General features: G+C 41.8%; 1 protein-coding gene across 5 annotated transcripts in view; it reads left to right on the top strand.

Moving 5' to 3' along the window:
* The window catches only part of LTBP1 (latent transforming growth factor beta binding protein 1), a 324664-nt gene that overhangs the window by 71678 nt on the left and 232910 nt on the right, over positions 1-20076 (top strand). For all 5 annotated transcript variants that reach the window (XM_034764910.1, XM_034764911.1, XM_034764912.1 and 2 more), the window contains exon 4: positions 19138-19313. In XM_034764910.1, the coding sequence (XP_034620801.1) occupies positions 19138-19313 (176 nt within the window). The remainder of the gene's footprint in view (positions 1-19137; positions 19314-20076) is intronic.

Below are 20076 nucleotides of genomic sequence, written 5' to 3'. Positions count from 1 at the left end.
ACTTGCCAGAAGCCAGAAAGCTGTACCTAATTTACATAAAATAGAGCATATTGCAGCTACTCACTTCTTTAGTATGGAGGTTCAGCCCACTGAGACTACAGATCCCAATATTCAATGCTCCATCTTAATCTAAACATAATTTGATACAGATGTTGAATTTTTAAACCTTAACTCTTCCCTTTCAGTATTTTCCATACTGTTGTAATTTTTTTCCTGAAAACGTTATGGCTATTCAGGCTACTTTATCTGTTTCTGTAATGTGTTCTTGTGAACAACATAGATTTCTAAGGCAGAACTTTAAGGATGGCTTAATTTTTCTGTTTAATTTTCTGGATAATAATTCATAAATTCTGAACAAATGACTTTATAATTTTTTTAATCATTCCAGTATAATTAAAAAATTCTAGTCCAGCCAGATGCTTCATAGCAAGTACTATTATTCTGTTGTGATATTCCTATTTTGATATGATTAATCTGCATACAAAAGTTTAATTCTGAGCCATCAGTTTAGTTGGCAAGAGAACAAAAATCATATACTTCATAGCCTTCAAGTGTGATTGAAATGAAAACAGGCTTTGAAGCTAGAAAATTGCTTTTACTTTCTTTCCTGTTTTACTGGCTGTTGCTAAAACTTGATACTCTAAGAAGGTGTTGAAGCCCACACTTTCTGGAACCTGATAGCATTCTGAAAAAAGCCGATTTATACACACATCCAGGTGAAAAGGCATAGTAAACAACCCTTCCGCCTTTATTATTCATTTTTCTAATTAATATAATTACACCTTTTTATAATTTAATACCTTTTCAAGGTGGTTCTTTAGCATATTTGGTCTTTGAATATTCGCATTACATGAGAATGATAATCTGCTGTTGGATGATTTGTTTGTAAGGGATTTAAAACTACTTTTGTGGAGTTGCTTGCAGTTGTTTTTGATACTTTATGCTCGTACAGTAGTGAATATTAAGCTTACTGATACTGTTCTTTTTTCTTAAGAGACCTTTCCCCTTTTGAGGGCTAGGAAACATAAACTGTTGTACAGTAACTCCTCATTTAACGTCGTCTCACTTAATGTTGTTTCAATGTTTCGTCCCTGCTCAGCTGCCTGCTTGTAAGATTCTGTGGAACAGCAGCGACTTTACAAGGGAGCATTGCACAAGTTCCGCTTCTCCACCTCCTCCCGCTCCCTCCCAGCACTTCGCACTCAGGACTTTCTGGGAGGGAGGGGCAGGAGCGGGGAAGCGCTGTGTCTCCGCTCCTCCCCCTCCCTCCCAGAAAGTCCTAACAGCTGTTTGGCGGTGCTTAGGACTTCGGGGGTGTGGGGGGAGGATGTGGCGTGCTCCGGAGAGAAGGTGGAGTGGGGGTGGGGGTGGGAAGAGGTGGGCCTGGGGTGGAGCGGGGACAGGAAGAGGCGGGCCTGGAGCATTCCTGGCAAAGTCTGAGCCTGTTCTTCTCCGGGGAAGCTGCAAAGGTGCTTCCTAGTGTCCTTGCCTGCAGCGGGCTGTACCTGTGTGGGGTAAGCCAGGGGCACTTCCCAACCACAGTACAGTACAGTCCTGTACAGTATATAATGCCTTTTTTCTGCCCCAAAAACATTTCCTTGGAACCTAAATCCCTGCATTTACATTAAATCTTATGGGGAAATTGGATTCGTTTAACATTGTTTCACTTAGTTACATTTTTCAGGAACGTAACTATGACGTTAAGTGAGGAGGTACTATACATGGATTTCGGAAGACTCTTGGGTTACTCCTCTTCTCTTTATAAGCACTGAAAAATGTTCAAAATCTACCAAGATCTCAACTTTAATATATCGTCTTGTATACAAATAGGAATTTAAACACTTGATGTGTGTAGCACTTACAGTACTTAAGAGTGCCTGAATTCTCTTTTGTGTTGATAAAATATTTTTACAGATATATACAGCCCTTTTCTCCACAAGAAAGATATTGTTATATTGGTTATTGTTATACTGGCATAACACCCCAGCTGGTAACTCTTATTTTGCTTTTAGTGGCTTTTTTCAACTTAGGGCACGTCTTCACTACCCGCCGGATTGGCGGGTAGCGATCGATCTATTGGGGATCGATTTATCGCGTCTAGTGTAGACGCGATAAAATTGATCCCCGATCGCTCTGCCGTCGACTCCGGAACTCCACCGCAGTGAGAGGCGGAAGTGGAGGGGGCGGGGGATCGGCAGCGGTCGACTCGCCGCCGTCCTCACAGCCAGGTAAGTTGACCTAAAATACGCAACTTCAGCTACGCTAGTTGCGTATCTTAGGTCGACACTCCCCCCCGCCCCATAGTGTAGACCTAGCCTTAGTTTAAACCCCTTCCAGGTGATATAAACTAAAAAAGCCACTTTTGTACCAGAAAAGCATCTACACTGGGGTTTATACTAGTATAACTGTGTTAGTTAGGACATGGGCAGTCGTGCCTAGTGGTTGAAGCAGGAGTTGTATCTAGAGACTAGAGCAGGAGTCAGGTCTAGTGCTTCGAACAGGAGGCAGTGGCCAGGAATCAGAGCTGAGGGTCAGAACTGGAGTACTTACAGTGAAGCAAGGCTAGGGCCAAGGCAGGAGTAGGGCTGGAGCAAGGCTGGGAGCATGGATGGCGGGTGAACCCCCCCTTTGGGGAGGCTAGCCCGCTGGCCCTGCCCCTTCCTCCGAGGCCTCGTCCCCCCCCCGTGCCCAGGAGAGCCATGAGTCCCTGTGGTTGGAACAGCCCCAAGCTCCCTCTCCCTGCCATGGCAGGAGGAGCCCCGAGCCTTCTGTGGCTGGCTGGAGCTGAGTGAACCACCACCAGCTTCAGGGGAGAGGGGGAGAGAGGACATAGCCTCCAGGCAGAGCATGGGTGGGGCCATGGCCTAGGGGAGGCTTAGCTTGTCCTGGCCTTTGATACCTGCCCCCTATGGCTGGGAACAAGCAAATGCAAAAGTTATCGCTGCCTTTGGCGAACACTTTGAGCAGCTTCTGGGCTACTGCTGCTGCTGGGTTTAAGACCTGGTCTGGTGACTCTTCCAACCAATCTGGTGGAGTAGCCATCAGGTAACCTACTACTGCAGGCCAGATGCGCTTCTTAGGTTGCCCAGAGACTGGCGCTGTTGTAGGCTCTGATTCCTGACATTCAGGACTTGAAATTCTTAAATAGCACGTGCACCCTTTGTCTCCTCGTGCTCCCATCAGAGAGCATAAAAGGCGGTGCAGATTGCCTGCCTCTCTAGTTCCTTTCTATTGCTCTCAGTGTGAGACTGAACCCTTCTGTGTTCATAGCCTTTCACCATTGCTGCTTGATATTCAGTTCTGTAAATAAATTGTTAAATAGTTTATTAGGTATTTTAGGTTTAGCTAGTTCAGTAGTAGTTAAATAGTTTGGACTTGGGGGGAGGGAGGGGGTTCCACTCCTTAGTTCCCCCTCTGTTCAGGCTTGTATTATGTTGCTTAAAGTTCCAGGTTTAAAAACGCAGCCTGGCTTGAGCCCAGGTCTTCCTGGTGAGCGACCAGCACAAGCGCCACCTGTACTGCCTTGGGGAAGCACACATCCCCTCAAGGTGTGACACCTGCAGTGCCTTTCCTCTAAGTACCAGGCAGTCTCGGAAATTGAGACCCCACAGACATTATGAGACTCTGAGGCCCCATTCAGACCCTGGGGCCTCCCATTCCCCATCGGCCTGATCTGAGCCTCTGAGAAGTGCCCCTCTGACACCAGCATCCTCCAGCTCAGAATCTTGCAGCAGGCCCAAGGACTCCACTAAACAGGGGCATGAAGAAGGTGGGGTTAAATCACCCCACAAACTCTTGAAAAAGAGGTCTACCTCCTCCCTTCCTCTAGAACTGCCTGGGACTCTGTGCTCAGAATGGGTGCTTCTGGATCTCACAGAGAGTAGAGACCGAAATTGATGGTACTAAGAGGTACCAGTGCTCTCATGAAACCATAAACTGACTGGGTGGGACAAACCCTGACATCTCTCTGCATTGGTGGCACTGTTCTGGCAGAAGTCCACCATTTCCACGACAAAACTGGTGTATTCGATCAAACCCAAGACACCTGCCAGTGCTCGTCTGGTGAGATCATGATACGCTTTCCTTAAGAATCTGGCAGTTTACACAGACACAGAATCTCCGATTCTCTCAGTCCCAATTCTGCTGAGAGATATCCCGAAACTGTCAACTTCACATTTGCCAGTCCTGAGCTCCAGCCAAGAGGTGGAGGCTCCGGCACCATTGTTGTGTTATTCGCTAGCTCCTATCCATTGGTCAGGGTCAGGGTACACGGTATCATCAGCTCTGCCACTAGAACCTGACAACTCCTCCTCATCGGGCCAAAATGACCCAGCATCAGCTCTTAGCCAGTTAGTGAGAGCGCAAAGGCACCTGGCTGGCTTTAGAAGACCCATCAGGGCTAACAGTGATTGCTCTGATGAACTGTACTGTTGGCCAAGGAGCCAAGAGTAACTGTCATGAGGTCCTCTCCATACCCTTATGATCCTGTCCACTGACCTTATTAGGCCCCTGGAATCTGTACTTTTGGGCACCGGAATACAAGGACCCTGGACATTGCTCCCAACAATGGTCATCTTCCAGAGAGGAACCACAGTCTCCACAGAAGTGCTTTGATCAAGGAGGAACAGACAGTTCTGCCAGAGCTGCCAGTGGTGGTTTCTTTGGCTTCCACAGACAAAGCAGTGACACTAGCCTCTCCATCACTACGAACAATTATAGACAGTACCAGGACCTCCTGTGTAAGATTTGCTGAATCTCTTCAGATCCCAATAGAGAAGGTTCAGGATCTTATCACAAACTCCTTTTCCAAGCTACAGCTCCCTCTAGGGTGGTGCTTCCCATCAATGAGGCCTTTCTGCATCCCAGTGAGCAGTTTGGCACACACCTATCACTTGTGCCCTGACCCTAAAGAGGCTGAGAAGAAATACTTCATTCCCCCCAAAGTAGCAGGGTATTTGTTTTCCTACCCTAATCCCAGCTTCCTTGGTGGTACAGGGAGTTATAAGAACGGCCGTACTGGGTCAGACCAAAGGTCCATCTAGCCCAGTATCTTGTCTACCGACAGTGGCCAATGCCAGGTGCCCCAGAGGGAGTGAACCTAACAGGTAATGATCAAGTGATCTCTCTCCTGCCATCTATCTCCACCCTTTGACAAACAGAGGCTAGGGACACCATTCCTTACCCATCCTGGCTAATAGCCATTAATGGACTTAACCTTCATGAATTTATTCAGTTCTCTTTTTTAAACGCTGTTATAGTCCTAGCCTTCACAACCTCCTCAGGCAAGGAGTTCCACAAGTTGACTATGCGCTGTGTGAAGAACTTCCTTTTGTTTGTTTTAAACCTGCTGCTCATTAATTTCATTTGATGGCCCCTAGTTCTTGTATTATGGGAATAAGTAAATAACTTTTCCTTATCTACTTTCTCCACATCACTCATGATTTTATATACCTCTATCATATTCCCTCTTAGTCTCCTCTTTTCCAAGCTGAAAAGTCCTAGCCTCTTTTATCTCTCCTCATATGGGACCCGTTCCAAACCCCTAATCATTTTAGTTGCCCTTCTCTGAACCTTTTCTAGTGCCAGTATATCTTTTTTGAGATGAGGAGACCACATCTGTACGCAGTATTCAAGATGTGAGCGTTCCATCGATTTATATAAGGGCAATAATATATTCTCCATCTTATTCTCTATCCCCTTTTTAATGATTCCTAACATCCTGTTTGCTCTTTTGGCCGCCTCTGTACACTACATGGACGTCTTCAGAGAACTATCCATGATGACTCCAAGATCTTTTTCCTGATTTGTTGTAGCTAAATTAGCCCCCATCATATTGTATGTATAGTCGTGGAGCGCAGCAGGCTGCACCAGCCCTGGTCTACCCCTTCAAACAAAGAGGAAAACAGACTTGATTTCTTTGGCAGAAAGAATTTTTCATTGGCTAGCCTGCTATTCCCCATAGCAAATGACCAGGCATTGATGCCCAAGTATGACTTCAGGAATTACAACAAGTGCTCAGAATTTGCTAATGACTTGCCACAGGAATGTAGGCCCCAATTCCAGGCCATCCTGGATGAGGGAAAACTGGTAGCAAGATCATCCCTCTAAGTGTCTCTGGATGCAGTGGACTGGCATCACATTCTGTGGCCACCTCTGTGGTTATGAGATGGGTTCATGGCTGCCGTCCTCTGAGCTCCCCAAGGAGGTCCAAGTAATGGCAGATGATCTCCCCTTCAGGGGTAACCACCGTTTTAGAGAAAAGACAAATGAGTCACTGCACACTCTCAAGGACTCTCTTGTTACCCTCTGCTCTTTGGGAATATATAACCTAGAACCCCAAAGGAATCATTCCAGGCTGGTTACTCCTAGATATCTCCCACTACCTCAGTCCTTTTCCACGAAAAGATCTACGAGCCCCCTAGAAAATGAGCTAAGGTCAGTTTGACGGACACACCACACCACAGTCCTATCCTCTTCAGCCCATCTGCCTACCAAGAAGGCTTTTTTTTTTTTTTGGTAGGATGATCAAAAGCCATCAACCAGTGTCTGTATCATCTGTTACCCTCCACTTCCTTTGGGGGCCACCTGGTCTGTTTCTCCCAGTGTGGCACCTTATCACATTGGACAAATGGATCTTGGACATCATCTCAACTAGCTACATGATAGGGTTCCTGTCTGCTCACCTCCCTCCCCATCTCTTTTCAGGGAATCTTCTCACAAGAAGATTCTCAAACAGCTCCCTGGTGGCTGAGACAATATTGGTTCACCACCATCCTGCAGTTGGCCTCTGGCCCATTCATTCACCCACAACCATTCCCAGTTCTACTGTCTTGAACGAGGGCAGGGCTAAATTCCCTGTCCCAGCTTCCCTCCATCTGGCGACGTGATGGACAATGATTGTAGAGAGAGCCTGCTGAGAGGATATGCAATCCATCCTTAACAATAGCAGGAGAGACTCTACAAGAAAATGCTATGACACCAAGTGGAAGTGTTTCTCCCTGTGGAGTCAGCAGTGCCACTTATCTTCTGAGGAATTGGAAATCCCTCCTATTCTGGAAAACCTTTTTCTTGTTGAAGACATCTGGCCTGTCTATCAATTTCCTAGGGGTACATTTGGCAGCTATTAATGCCTTCTAGCCAGTGATGGAGAGCCGCACAGTGTTTACACATCTCACTACCATGAAGTTCCTAAAAAGTATCATAAGGACATACTCTCCAGTTTCTAAACCCTTGTCTTAACTGACTGTTTAGTCTCATGGTCAATAACCGCATCAGTTTGTGAAGTGTTTTCTCCTTGTATGTCTGCTCTCACTTCATTTCTGTCGGACAAGTTGTCAGACGGTTACAATTCCTTCAGAAGATTTTGCCTTCATCTGTAATCATGGACTATGAGCGAGGTGACGCTTCTTTGATCACTGTAGCTTTGACTGGCCAGTGCCCATCTTGCCAAAATCTCACCCAGTCTTTGTTTTTCAACCGTGGAAGGGATCTTGCTCCTTTTATTGTATTATTTTGTCTGATTGTACTTTCCTACTATTTTCCTCACTATTACGGTGTCCTTAGATATGGGACAAAAAGAAATGATGACTGTTGCCCTATAGCTTTATTTACTTAAAGTTTGTAGAGGCTTTTCACTTTCCATTTTTGACATAAGAACAACCAACTTGCCTAAAGGGGATTGTTTAATCACTTTTACTAAGATAGCTTTCTAGTATTGTACAGTATTAATTTTCCTTCCATCAAATTATCAAGCTCTAAATACATAGCCAAGTGGCATAGCCTCTTTCATGTCTACAATATCCCAAAAGGCTATATAGAGATAAATAATTCAATTGTAAAATTAATATTAGCAGAGAGAGAGAGAAAATAATTATTATAGCGAATGGAAACTGATATATTTTCAGGTGAGCCATGAGAAGAGCCAGAGAGTCCATGAGCTCGGCATGGCTGCAGAATTCACCCCGTGCCTCACAATTGTGCTGTAGAATCAAAAATTTAATTTAAAAGTTATTTACCATTATGGGTGCAAAGATAACTTCAAAAATGTGAATTTAAGACTTGTCTGCACTGCCCTGAAGTTCAGACCGCAGTGGTGTAAACAGCAGTGTGCCTGGAAGCACTGCACTGTAATTCCTCTGTGTGGGCACAAACTAAACATTTCCTAGTCTGAGTCAATGTAGTCCAGCACATCCCTGCAGCCCGCAGCTTCCCACAGCTCTCATTGGCTGGGAACGGCGAACTGCGGCCACTGGGAGCTGCAGGAGGCAGTGCCTGCAGACAGCAATGTAAACCAACTGTCTTGCGGCCTGCCAGCGGATTACCCTGGTGGGCCGCAGGTTGCCCACTATGGGTGTAGACATAGCCTTAGTTTAGCTGATGCGTTGTCTTCTGCCTAAATCTACAGTATAAAACAATAGCTCTGAGATCTGCGAACTACCTCAATCCTCACAGTAAATTGCTTAATCTGAAATTTAAAGATGATTGTTTAAATGTTAACACTGTTAACTGTTTCACTGCTGCTCACTTACAAGAAACATCCAACGAATTTGTTTATCCCACAGTTTAACTGCCTCTCTTGCCTCCCCAATTGTCAGAAGACCCAACTGCTCCCTACCAAGTTGCTAAAAGCTTTAGTTTTCCCTTAAACAACTTCAGTGATGGAATTGCTATTTTTCAACACAAAAATATTGGCTCAATTGATAGTGTAGGAACAGTGTAAAATAAATTGAATATAATATAATTAATATAAAATTAATAACACTGTGACTACATACTGATTGCATCACTAATTTTCATATTTAATTAATTAAACCCCTCAACTTTGAAATATTTAAACAAAACAGTTACCAAATTTCTAGTGTGTTGTAACACAATGCCACAAAATCCAGGAATCTTCTCACAAAACTTAAGGTCACCTTGCTGCAGGCTACGCAGGACCTTGTCCATGAGACAGAAAGTTACAAGAGGGCTGTTCCACATGTCGGAAGTTGCAGAAAAATAGGCTTTCATATAAATACTGTTGAGATTAGCAAGGAAGGAGATGTGGGATAGATTAGCAGATAGGAAGGGGAAGAAAGTAGTGGGCGATCAGGTCTGATGTGTAACTTCTTGAGGATCGAGTTCTATGATTCTGCATCTTGGTACATGTGCACAGGTCGAGAGCAGTATTCTGCATATTCAGCATTCTGGAGCCTGCAGGACTGAGATTTTGGGAGACCAAAGAGAAAAGATTTACAGTACTCAAGGAAATTATGGTATTGTTGACAATTTCAGAGAAAATAGACTTGAGAACATTATTTATACAAACAGTGTTATAGAAGAGATAACAGACAGATTTACAGATACTGAAAATGAGAGAGGAAGAGATTTCATGGTCGAGCATGATATCAAAATTACAGAGAGCTGAGTTCAACAGGAAACCTGAGTTAAACAGAGAAAGAAGAGATGGAGTTGTGTTTGTGTATGCTCTTCTTGTCCAGCAAAGGTGCTTATGTTCTGAAATGTAAAGCTGAAGAAAACTGAAGTAAATTTACTTGGTTTTGACAGGTCTTGAGAATGTTTAAGAAGGAGTTAAAAATCGTGTCAAAAGATATATACTCGTATAACTGAACATAATCATGTAAAGGGAGTAGTTATGGGTAAAGTAGGCATTTGTATTTGATAGACTCCTATTTAGAGAGCTTTTAAATTACAGATCTTTTACTTGAGATATGGTGAATAATGAATTTTTGTTTGTTGGAGTGTTTTTAGAGTTCCATGTCATTGCAGCTTATCTGCATTAAGTATCTGTATTAAAAATCCATACTATCAATTTCTTTTGTCTCAAATAAAATCTAGTTTACGTTTTGTGCAGAATCTCAGTTTAAAAACAAACTTTTGAATGAAAGGGTCTCAAAAAAAATCTGAAACTAGAAACTTCCTATTTTTAATGTGATAATTTTCAGATATTGTTTAAAGATTAATTGCTCCTGCACTGTGACTTTGTGAAGTATACCCTAGAAGAAAGTTTTTTGCTGAGATATTAGCATTTTCATTAGAAAAGGTTAACTTAACCTTTACTATTCTAGCACAAATATGACACAATATATATGTTGTGATGCTTGTACTGTATCCCAGTGACAAGATTTAATCTGTACATTTCAGTTTAATATGCAATTTTTATGAGACTGAACAGAAGAATGGAAAGTTTTGAACGCTCCCTGCTCTTGAACACATTGTGAAATAGGCTATATTTTATTAGCACAAAGATATGAAGAAATCCCACACACTTATCAGTTTGAAAATTAAACCTTGTCCACAATATTATTAAATATACATAAGCAATTTATTTGAAGGAGAAAACAGCTGTCAGAGGCCAGGGTGCACTAATGGGGGTATTTTTTTTATTTAAATGGAAGGAAAAATATTGGTTATATTTTCATCCTTTTGAAATTCAGCCCTGAATAGTTTCTTAATTATCACAAGAGTTTAAGAAAGATCAAATAATCTTTTGTTATCAACTCTTCCATTTTATTTTGGGGTGAGTGTGTAAGAGAGGGGAGGGAATTGTCCTTTGGGGCCATATAAAAAGATTGTTCTGGCAAGTCAGTTTTCCTTAATTATTACTAGGTGTGAGGGCAGAGCATGAAAGAATCAGACTTACAGTAAATAACATGAATTTAGAAGGAGGCAGCCTGAGTCAGGCTTGGCTTATTTAGTCTAGACAGGACTTTTTCATGCCAAATGTTGCTGCTTTCATTTCTGCCTGCCAAATCTGTTTGATAAAGGCAGTCCAGGAATGCTATATATCAGAGTAAGAAAACTTTCTTTTGCATGCAGGTTACTTAGTGACATTGAGGTTTATTCCTCCCTTGATGTGCTTTCATAACCTCATTAATATTTGTGATATTGTATGGATGCATTGAAACGAGAGGTGGCACAATGAGATATCTGTTCATGTGGCTCATGTACACTTTAGCCAAGGAGATCTTATTAGTCAAATGTATTTAAGTTAATATCCATTTTGACAATTTATTTACAGTCTCACTTGCACATATATTGCAGCGATATAAATCTATGTGAAATGAAATCTTATTTCAAAATCATGCTTGATGTATGCAAGTCGTAATTTTAATCTTGCAAAATAGCATGTATTATAATAGCATTAGTATTATTTAATGTTTACATTGCAGTAATGCTCAGAGGTCCCACTGAGCTATGTTCTGTCCAGACTCTCAGTAATAGACAGTCCCCATCCCAGGGAACTTACAGTCAGAGAAGACAACCAACTTTTTAAAGTTGGGAGCAGGGAGAGTAGGAAACAGCAAGATGTGTGCAATTTTTATATACATTTGTGCTGTTTATAAATAATTAAAAGAAGAGTCAGTTATCTTCAGCAGTCACTCAACTTGCATATCACTAATTGGTTGATTTCTTATAGGTGTCATGGTACATTAGCTTTGAGGAGGGTTTTATTTAGAGGCAGTAAACAATGAGACTTCAGAGTTTGTGACTAGGAAGACTGAGTAAGAGGGTGTCAAAAGAGGTGAGGAGAAGGGGAGAGGAGAAAGGTCATAAAATATGTTCTTCGAGTACGTGTCAGTGTGGATCCCACTGTTCTGTGCGCATGCACCTCATGCACACAAGATTGGATTTTTTTGAATAGCAGTGTCCAGTGTGGCTGTGCATGCACCTTCCACCACCTAATGCTCACATAAAATGTGGAGCAGCTGCTACCCTGCCTCAGTTTCCTCTTCCCACGGCTGGCAGTAAGACTTAAACCAGCGAGTGTTGAACCTGCTATTTCTACTGAGCTCAAACTCATCCTTTTTCAAGTAGTTTAGTGAAGAAAACCTATCTTCACCTTCTTTATTTTTTCTTTTCTTAATTTGAATATTCCAGAGGAAAAGACACGACCACCCTCTTTCAGTGGGGCAAGATGCCTGGTGCCTACTACCAGGACAGTCTTTAAAGTTTTTAGTGTATAAAAAGTGACTGAACCACAATGGACTCATCCCCCCTGGGCGACCAGCATAGTTGATACCTACTCTGCCTGGGGGAGAGTCTCATCCCAGATAAGTATTTGGTGTGTAAATCCTTCTCCTCAAGGACTTGCAAGTCAGGGGATGCACTTGTCTAGAAGAGATCCTTCACGAGTACAGGGGAAGAGGCTTCTATTCCCTATATTTCTTTATCCCAAAGAAGAAAGGTGTGTGGGGGGAGGTCCTATCTTTGTTCGGAGGAGACTGAACAAATACATATGCCACTTTAGAAAAGGAATCCATCATTTCACCTCTGCAGGCTTAAGACTGGTTCATGGCGCTTGACTAGTGAGATGCATACCTCCACATAACCAATCATTTGGCCCACTGGAAGCACTTGAATGTTCACTGTGTGGTCAAGGCATTACTACTACAAGGTACTTGCACTCAGACTCTCCACAGTACTGTTGGTCTTTCTGAAATGCCTAGCAGTGGTGATAGCCCACCTGAGAAGGCAGGGAATTCACATCTGCCCCTACTTAGGTGCCTGCTCCTCATCCCTCTGCCTGGATGCTGTCAAATTCTGCCATCAGAACAGGGTGATCCCTGGTCATCCTTCATCTCCTGTGAATCAACAGCAGCCTAGTGGATTTCCTGTGTGGGCAATCAATGACCAATCACAAATGGTTATCGCACGGATCCATTGTAGAATCGAAGTTCCATCATTTGTGAGGACAAAGTCAAGTGTCAGAACTACTGTTCCAGAGGAGGCTTGAGTCAAGGACTGTTACCAGATGCTTTCCTTTTGCATTGGAACAGAGGCCTACTCTCTGTCTTTCTACCAGTTTCCCTAATTCCCAGGATAATTTCCAAGATCAAAAGAGACAAAGCCATGATCATTCTCACAGCTCTGGCAGAGACAATTTTGTCCGATAGAGCTGCTGCAGATGTCCCATCAGCCTCTTATGCACCTAGACTCATCTCACAGCACCACAGCCAGATACTCCATCCAGACCTAAAGTCACTGCACCTGACGGTATGACTGTTGGCTGGTTAAGTACCATAAATTAAATAAAAAAATAAATAAATTAATGGAGATATCCCATCTCCTAGAACTGGAAGGGACTTTGAAAGGTCATCGAGTCCAGCCCCCTGCCTTCACTAGCAGGACCAAGTACTGATTTTGCCCCAGATCCTTAAGTGGCCCCCTCCAAGGATTGAACTCACAACCCTGGGTTTAGCAGGTCAATGCTCAAACCACTGAGCTATCCCTCCCCACAAATGGCTGGAGACTGCTCCCAACACATCCAGGAAATCCTGAATCAGAGAAGGAAAACATCTACAAGAAGGACATACGCATCTGAATGGAAGAGGTTCTTGATATGGGGACATACCAGGTCCAAGCTTTGCTGCTGAAGATCCAAGACTTTTAGTTACACTTAAAACAAGCCAGCATGTTGTTCAGCTCCAATGAGATTCACTTCAGAGCAGTCTCATTTTGCCATTCAACTGTACTGTCATGTTTGGTTTCCTCTCTCTTCGTGGTATCGAAGTTTCTCAAATGGCTATTGCTCACTTAACCACCTGTTAGAGAACCAACTTCTGGTTGGGACCTCAGTATAGTCCTGCAGCTCAAGGAGTCTCCCTTCAAACCTCTCTGAATGTTCCTTATATGATATAAGCCTTCTAGGAAGTTACAGATGCCACACTTCCTGTACACTGTTTATTCAGTCTTTGGTTTTCTGGTACACACTTCCTGCTGGGGCAGAAACAAGCCAAGGAAAGGGTAGTTGCAGGCGGCAGCTACACAGAGTGGTAGAAAGTTGTTACCTGTTATATTCATAATAAAAGGTTTATCCTGACAGTGATCTGCTTTGTCTACATTTACAGCACTGTAGTGCTTAGTGTGAAGATGCTACTCTGCTCCCCTCAGCGTAGATATCCACCTCCCTGAGAGAGGTGGTAGCTATGTTGATGGGAGAAGCCCTCCCAGCAACATAGCACTGTTTACATTGGGGGATTAGGTCAATATAACTTCACTGTTTGGGGTGTGGATGCAACTGCATGTAACTGCCCCACCAGCCCTGAAAATCAGGGGAAATGCTGTATACAGTGATTTGAGCTGGATATGAAGGCCACAGGGGCAAATAAACTCGAGGATGAGCAAAAGATTGCTCTTCTCTTAATGGTGAGAGGTACAGAATCCCTAAATGTACACAATGCATTCCACACAGAGGTGGTGGGGAAAGAGGAAAGCTTTGCAGAAATAATGAAAATGTTTTGAGGATCATAAAAAAAGAACAGGAGTACTTGTGGCACCTTAGAGACTAACAAATTTATTAGAGCATAAGCTTTCGTGGACTACAGCATCCGAAGAAGTGGGCTGTAGTCCACNTGTTTTTTTGCTGCTTGGAAAATACATATTGCCCTTTCTAGTGTCAAATCCATCTCCCTTAGTAACCATTCACAGACACTTTTATTGTTATACCCTAGGACAATCTGGTCTTTAATCAGAGAGTTTTAATATTTGATATTCACACAACTGACTTTTTAGTTTTAAGTCTGTAACAAACTCCTCTGTTGCTTTTCATTCATTGTGTTCTCATCTGGAACAGCTCTCTCTCTCTCTCTCTCTCTCAGGTAACATTTTACTAGGAACACTATGATCCTCAAGTTTCAGAGTAGCAGCCGTGTTAGTCTGTATCCGCAAAAAGAACAGGAGTACTTGTGGCACCTTAGAGACTAACAAATTTATTAGAGCATAAGCTTTCGTGGACTACAGCCCACTTCTTCGGATGCTGTAGTCCACGAAAGCTTATGCTCTAATAAATTTGTTAGTCTCTAAGGTGCCACAAGTACTCCTGTTCTTTTTGCGGATACAGACTAACACGGCTGCTACTCTGAAACTTGAGGATCATAGTGTTCCTAGTAAAATGTTACCTGAGAGAGAGAGAGAGAGAGAGAGCTGTTCCAGATGAGAACACAATGAATGAAAAGCAACAGAGGAGTTTGTTACAGACTTAAAACTAAAAAGTCAGTTGTGTGAATATCAAATATTAAAACTCTCTGATTAAAGACCAGATTGTCCTAGGGTATAACAATAAAAGTGTCTGTGAATGGTTACTAAGGGAGATGGATTTGACACTAGAAAGGGCAATATGTATTTTCCAAGCAGCAAAAAAACAACTAAAAAGCCTAGAGAAAGGCATAGAGCATTTGACTGTGAGTATGATAATTTTCCCCTTCCTGGTTTAGCTAACAGAAATTAAATTGGCCAAAGACCAAAACCTGGAAAGCAGGAAACCATTCCAGGAATGTGGCAACCATCATGAGTATAGGAAATTTCCTGACTCTGGCAAATATGTAGAAATAGTTATAAACCCAACCATTATGCTAAAAGGTGAAGAGAAAGCAAAAAAGTGCATGTATTAATTGTAGAAACGTTTCCTCAAGTGAAGAGCAAGAGCTATTTTTAAGCACAATAACAGAGGAGGCTGAAAATGCAAAAGATGGACTAATTAAAATGTGAACAAATGGCACATATAGGACATACAAGATAGACACTGGGGCACAAGTAAACGTAATAACAGAAACTGAAATAGAGAGATGTAAGGAGCACATAAAAGCGGAAGAGGCAAAAGTGTCTGTGAAAGACTATAATGGAGCAACAATTTCAGTATTGGGAGAGTGCACATCAACAGTTAAAGATAAAGGAAATTGATAAAACAAGAGTTTGTGGTGGTACACAGAGGCAAGCAACCAGTCTTGGGTTTACTTGAGGTGCTTAGTCTTGTTAAGAGGATGTATACCAGAGTGAATCAGACAACATAGAACCAGATATGAAAGTATTAATGGCATCTTATGAAGATGTAATCACAGGAAATGGGTGCCTCCCAATAACTTATAAGACTCCAGAAGTATTTCACTGATCCAGATGCTGGACAGTCTAGCAGGTGTGAAAGTGTACATTGATGACATCATAATTTAGGGTAATACTGCCATTGGACATTTGGGGGAGACAAGGTGAGTTAGGTAACTTCTCTTATTGGACCAACTTCTTACAAGCTCTGTTCAGTTCGAAAGCTTGTCTCTCTCACCAGCAGAAGTTGGTCCAATAAAAATATTACCTCACCCACCCTCTCTCACTAATATCCTGGGTCCAGCATGGCTACAGCAACACTGTAAACAGTGAACATCTGGGATGACTGAAGAGAGATTGCAAGAGGTAATAACCTTAAAATGAAAAGGTCAAACATCAGTTTCAAAATAACATAGTTGACGTAAAGAATGACCTCCAAAGGACTCTTACCTGATGAATCAGAGAGTCGTGCAAAACTGAACATGTGGAGACCAAAAGGGAATTCAAAGGCTGTAGGCATGTTGAATTGTGTCAGAAAATTCATACCTAATTATACAGTTCTCACAACTCACCTAAGACTGCTGCTTCACAAGGGCATCGAATGGGCATGGATGCCAAGTCTTGAAAGAGAGTTCAGTAATTTTAAGGACATTCTGTCATTAGCTCCAGTGCTGCAAGTTTTGAGCCACTGAAAGACATCAAACTCTCCACAGCTGCCTTCAATGAAGCGTTGGGAACAGTACTATTACAGTATCATGGAACTGATTAGCTGTTAGTGTCATATGCATGTAGGGCTATGACAGCCACAGAAAAGCACTAATTGTAAAAGTGACAATAAGTCTGGGATATGGGTGTACAAGATTTCACAACTTTCTCTCTGGTTGTAGCTTCAATGCAGAAACTGATCACAAACCACTGATTGCAATACAGAAAAAGGGATGTGGAGAAGCAGCACCAAGGATGCAGTAACTAATTTTATAAATACAGAAGTATGATGTCAGCCTGGAGTTCCTACCTGGATGCCACTTAGTAATGGTAGACACCCCCTCAAGAGCATGTGCTCCATCTAACAATACACAACCTGATATCTGGATCAGTCAGTGAACATGTGAATATGATAAGTGTCACGCTGTATCTCTAGGCATATGACATGAATTGGAGACAGAAGCAGCTAAAGATGAAATGCTGCAAGCAGTGATACAAGTGATAAGTAAAGGTGGAGACAAAATCAACTTCCTGTTCCCACTCTAACAATGAGCTTTCAGTGATCTCAGGAGTCGTCTTGAAGGGGACCCAGATTGTGGTTCCCACAGTGATGTGAAGGAAAACATTGGAATGAATACATGAAGGGGATCTAGGAATGACCAAATAAAAAAAGGAGAGCTAGAGAAGTTGTATTCTGGCCAGAGATAAATATCGACATTGAAGAAATGGCGAGCAGATTGGAATGTCAGAAATACAGAGATTCTCAGCAGAAAGAACTAGTGATATTGCATAAAAATCTTGCAGCTCCATGCGAAAAAGTAGGAATTGACATATTTAACCTGGAAGACATAATCACCTGGTTATAATGGACCTACTTGACCACTTTCCCAGAAATAGTCATGCTTGAAGATACCACAGCAGCAACAGTTGCAGGCACATTAAATCTGTATTTGCATGTCATGGAATTTCAAAAACAGTAATAATGGACAACAGACCACAGTTCAAAAATAGGGAATTTCTGGACTTTGCTAAAATGTACAACATTCATCATAAGACATCTAGTCCCAGATATCTTCAAGACAATGGATTAACTGAATGTGGAGTATGTATAGTGAAGAACTTGCTCAAAAAAGCATTGGCTACAAGACAAAGATCCATCTTTAGCACTACTCAATTTATAGAGCTTCATCTGCTGAACTTTACAACAGATGTATAAATACTTGAGTACCAGATATGGGACAAAAAGAAAAGATGAGTAATAGGAAATGAGTGGGAAAGTACAGTCAATAAGGGAGCAAGATCCCTTGCACAGTTAAAAAAACAAAGACTTGGTGAGAATTTGGAAAGATGGGCACTGGTCAGTCAAAGCTACAGCGATCAAAGAAGCGTACCTCTCTCATACTCAGGCAAAATCTTCTGAAGGGATTGTAACTATTTGACAGCTTGAGAGAAACAAATGAAGTGAAAACAGACATACACGGTGAAAACACTTCATCAGAGGCAGGAAGAAAGCCAAGTAGCAGCCTGTAAGCATGGTGTGACCCGGGTGAAGCCTAGAGTAAGATTCTGGCTCTGGTGCTAGCTAAAGTGGCTTGGGGCTATAAGCAAAGAAGTTGTCCCATTTTTTGGTTCCTGCTGCCTTCAGAGAAGCAGGTCTTTGTACATTCCTTGCAAATAAACAAGATTGCATCAAAGAATTTACCAGACTTCATCATCAATTTCTACTCCCAGTTGGGACATCCTTAGGGCCCTGAACTTTGACTAGCTGCTCAGGTCAAAAAAGGGGTAATAATAATTATAGTAAAAATACCTCCTTTAAAACACACTTAAATAGTAAAGATTTTTACTGTTATTCCATATTTAAAAGGAGGGCTCACTGAATACATTTCTTTAAAAATTCTTTCATTTCGCCAGTGGACTAGTCACCCTGGGCCAAATTTAGACATGGTTTAAGTAGAGAGGTCCATTAAAAAGGATAAAAATGTGTACAGTGATTGTAAACCTAAATGCTTTAGCTTATAAGTCAACCACTAACTGACGGAGAAACTTCCATAATGAGCAAGTTATTTCATTATTTCTTGTATCTTCAGCTGAAGTACTTGGTACCAGCCATTGTAGGAACCAAGAGAATGGCCTAGATGCATTGCTACTTGTGTGATCCAATTCGGAAATTCCTATGTTCTAACAAAATTGAGTTCTGACTTGGACTTCTGAGGAGAGATCCCCCCCCTCACCTATATATATATATATATATATATATAGGTAATCTGTTAAATGATGTCAGTACTTAGTAGGAATATCATAAGACAATCTCTGCAAGTTTAATAGATCCCCTTTGTATGATGACCTATGGACTGACAAGGCCAGGAGAATGCTAGAGGCATGACTAGGTAGAATGAATTGAAACTCAAGTTGCTATGTTTCAAAGCCAAAGACTTTTATCCAATAAGTTTTCCAAACTTTATTTTGAGACCTTAAAATGAGTACAGATGCATTATCAATAGTTTCCCCTGTGTGTGTGTGTGTGTGTGAGAGAGAGAGAGAGAGAGAGAGAGAGTGTGTTTGCTTCCATGGTTAATTTATTAATTTCACCTCTTTGTTTCCCTTAAACAGAATGATTCCCCTTTCATCTCAGACTTTGATGATGAATCTTCATCATGGCCAGACACAAGAATATGTGATCAAACCCAAATATTATCCCGCAAAGAAAGTGATTTCTGGAGAACAATCCGCTGAGGATTCATTGCCTCTAAGAATGGGCCAGGATCAACTTGCATCACCTTTCCGTTGTGAGTAAAACTGTAAACAAATAGCATAGAGAAAACAGTTTCAAATCTTGGAAATATTTTGTATGATGTCTGGATGGCTCTAACATGTCAAAACAGATAAGTTAAAATAATAAAAAACAAGATAATTTTCATACAAACAAGACGGTCAACATTTAGTATGGTTTTCTGTTTATAAAAAAAATTGAACCTGACTCACCTTTAGAATTATGTAATGCTATTTCCACATCATGGCTTCTTTTCAGATAAAAAATGCTTCGTGAACTCTGCTAGATTTAGATATAACAGAGAGTATAGCCAATATAAACTAACAGATCCCTTCCTCCAATCTTATATCCAGAACACACTTCTTGAGAAGCTGCCATTCTGATCAGTGACTTTTTTTAATGTTTCATTTATTATGTGTTTATGTACTTTTGCACAGTAAGGAGATTTTTTTTTAGTTCGTATTTGTAAAGAATGGTTGTATAGTGCCCAGCTTGTTGCCTTGGCTCATGTCCCATCATGTGGACAGCTCAAGGATAAGCTCTGCCTTAAAGGGTGGAGAATATGATGAATTATGAGTTAGGCATTACAAGGTGACTGCTGGCTTGATCCGAAGAAATGTTCCGCGCGTTAAAAGGCCATGCAGTCAATTTGAGGAAGTAAGGTGCTTATCTTCTATTCCCAACAAACTTTTTCTGCCTAAACTTGATTTCATTATATGTTAATGGTTATGTATTGTGGTAGAGAGAAACAGTTTCTGCTGTGAATTTAGAAAGAAGGA

This window comes from Trachemys scripta, chromosome 3 (assembly GCF_013100865.1).
Source record: "Trachemys scripta elegans isolate TJP31775 chromosome 3, CAS_Tse_1.0, whole genome shotgun sequence".
Lineage (NCBI taxonomy): Eukaryota > Metazoa > Chordata > Testudines > Emydidae > Trachemys > Trachemys scripta.
Note: the sequence above shows the minus strand (reverse complement) of the source record. Positions and strands in the feature narration are given on the sequence as shown.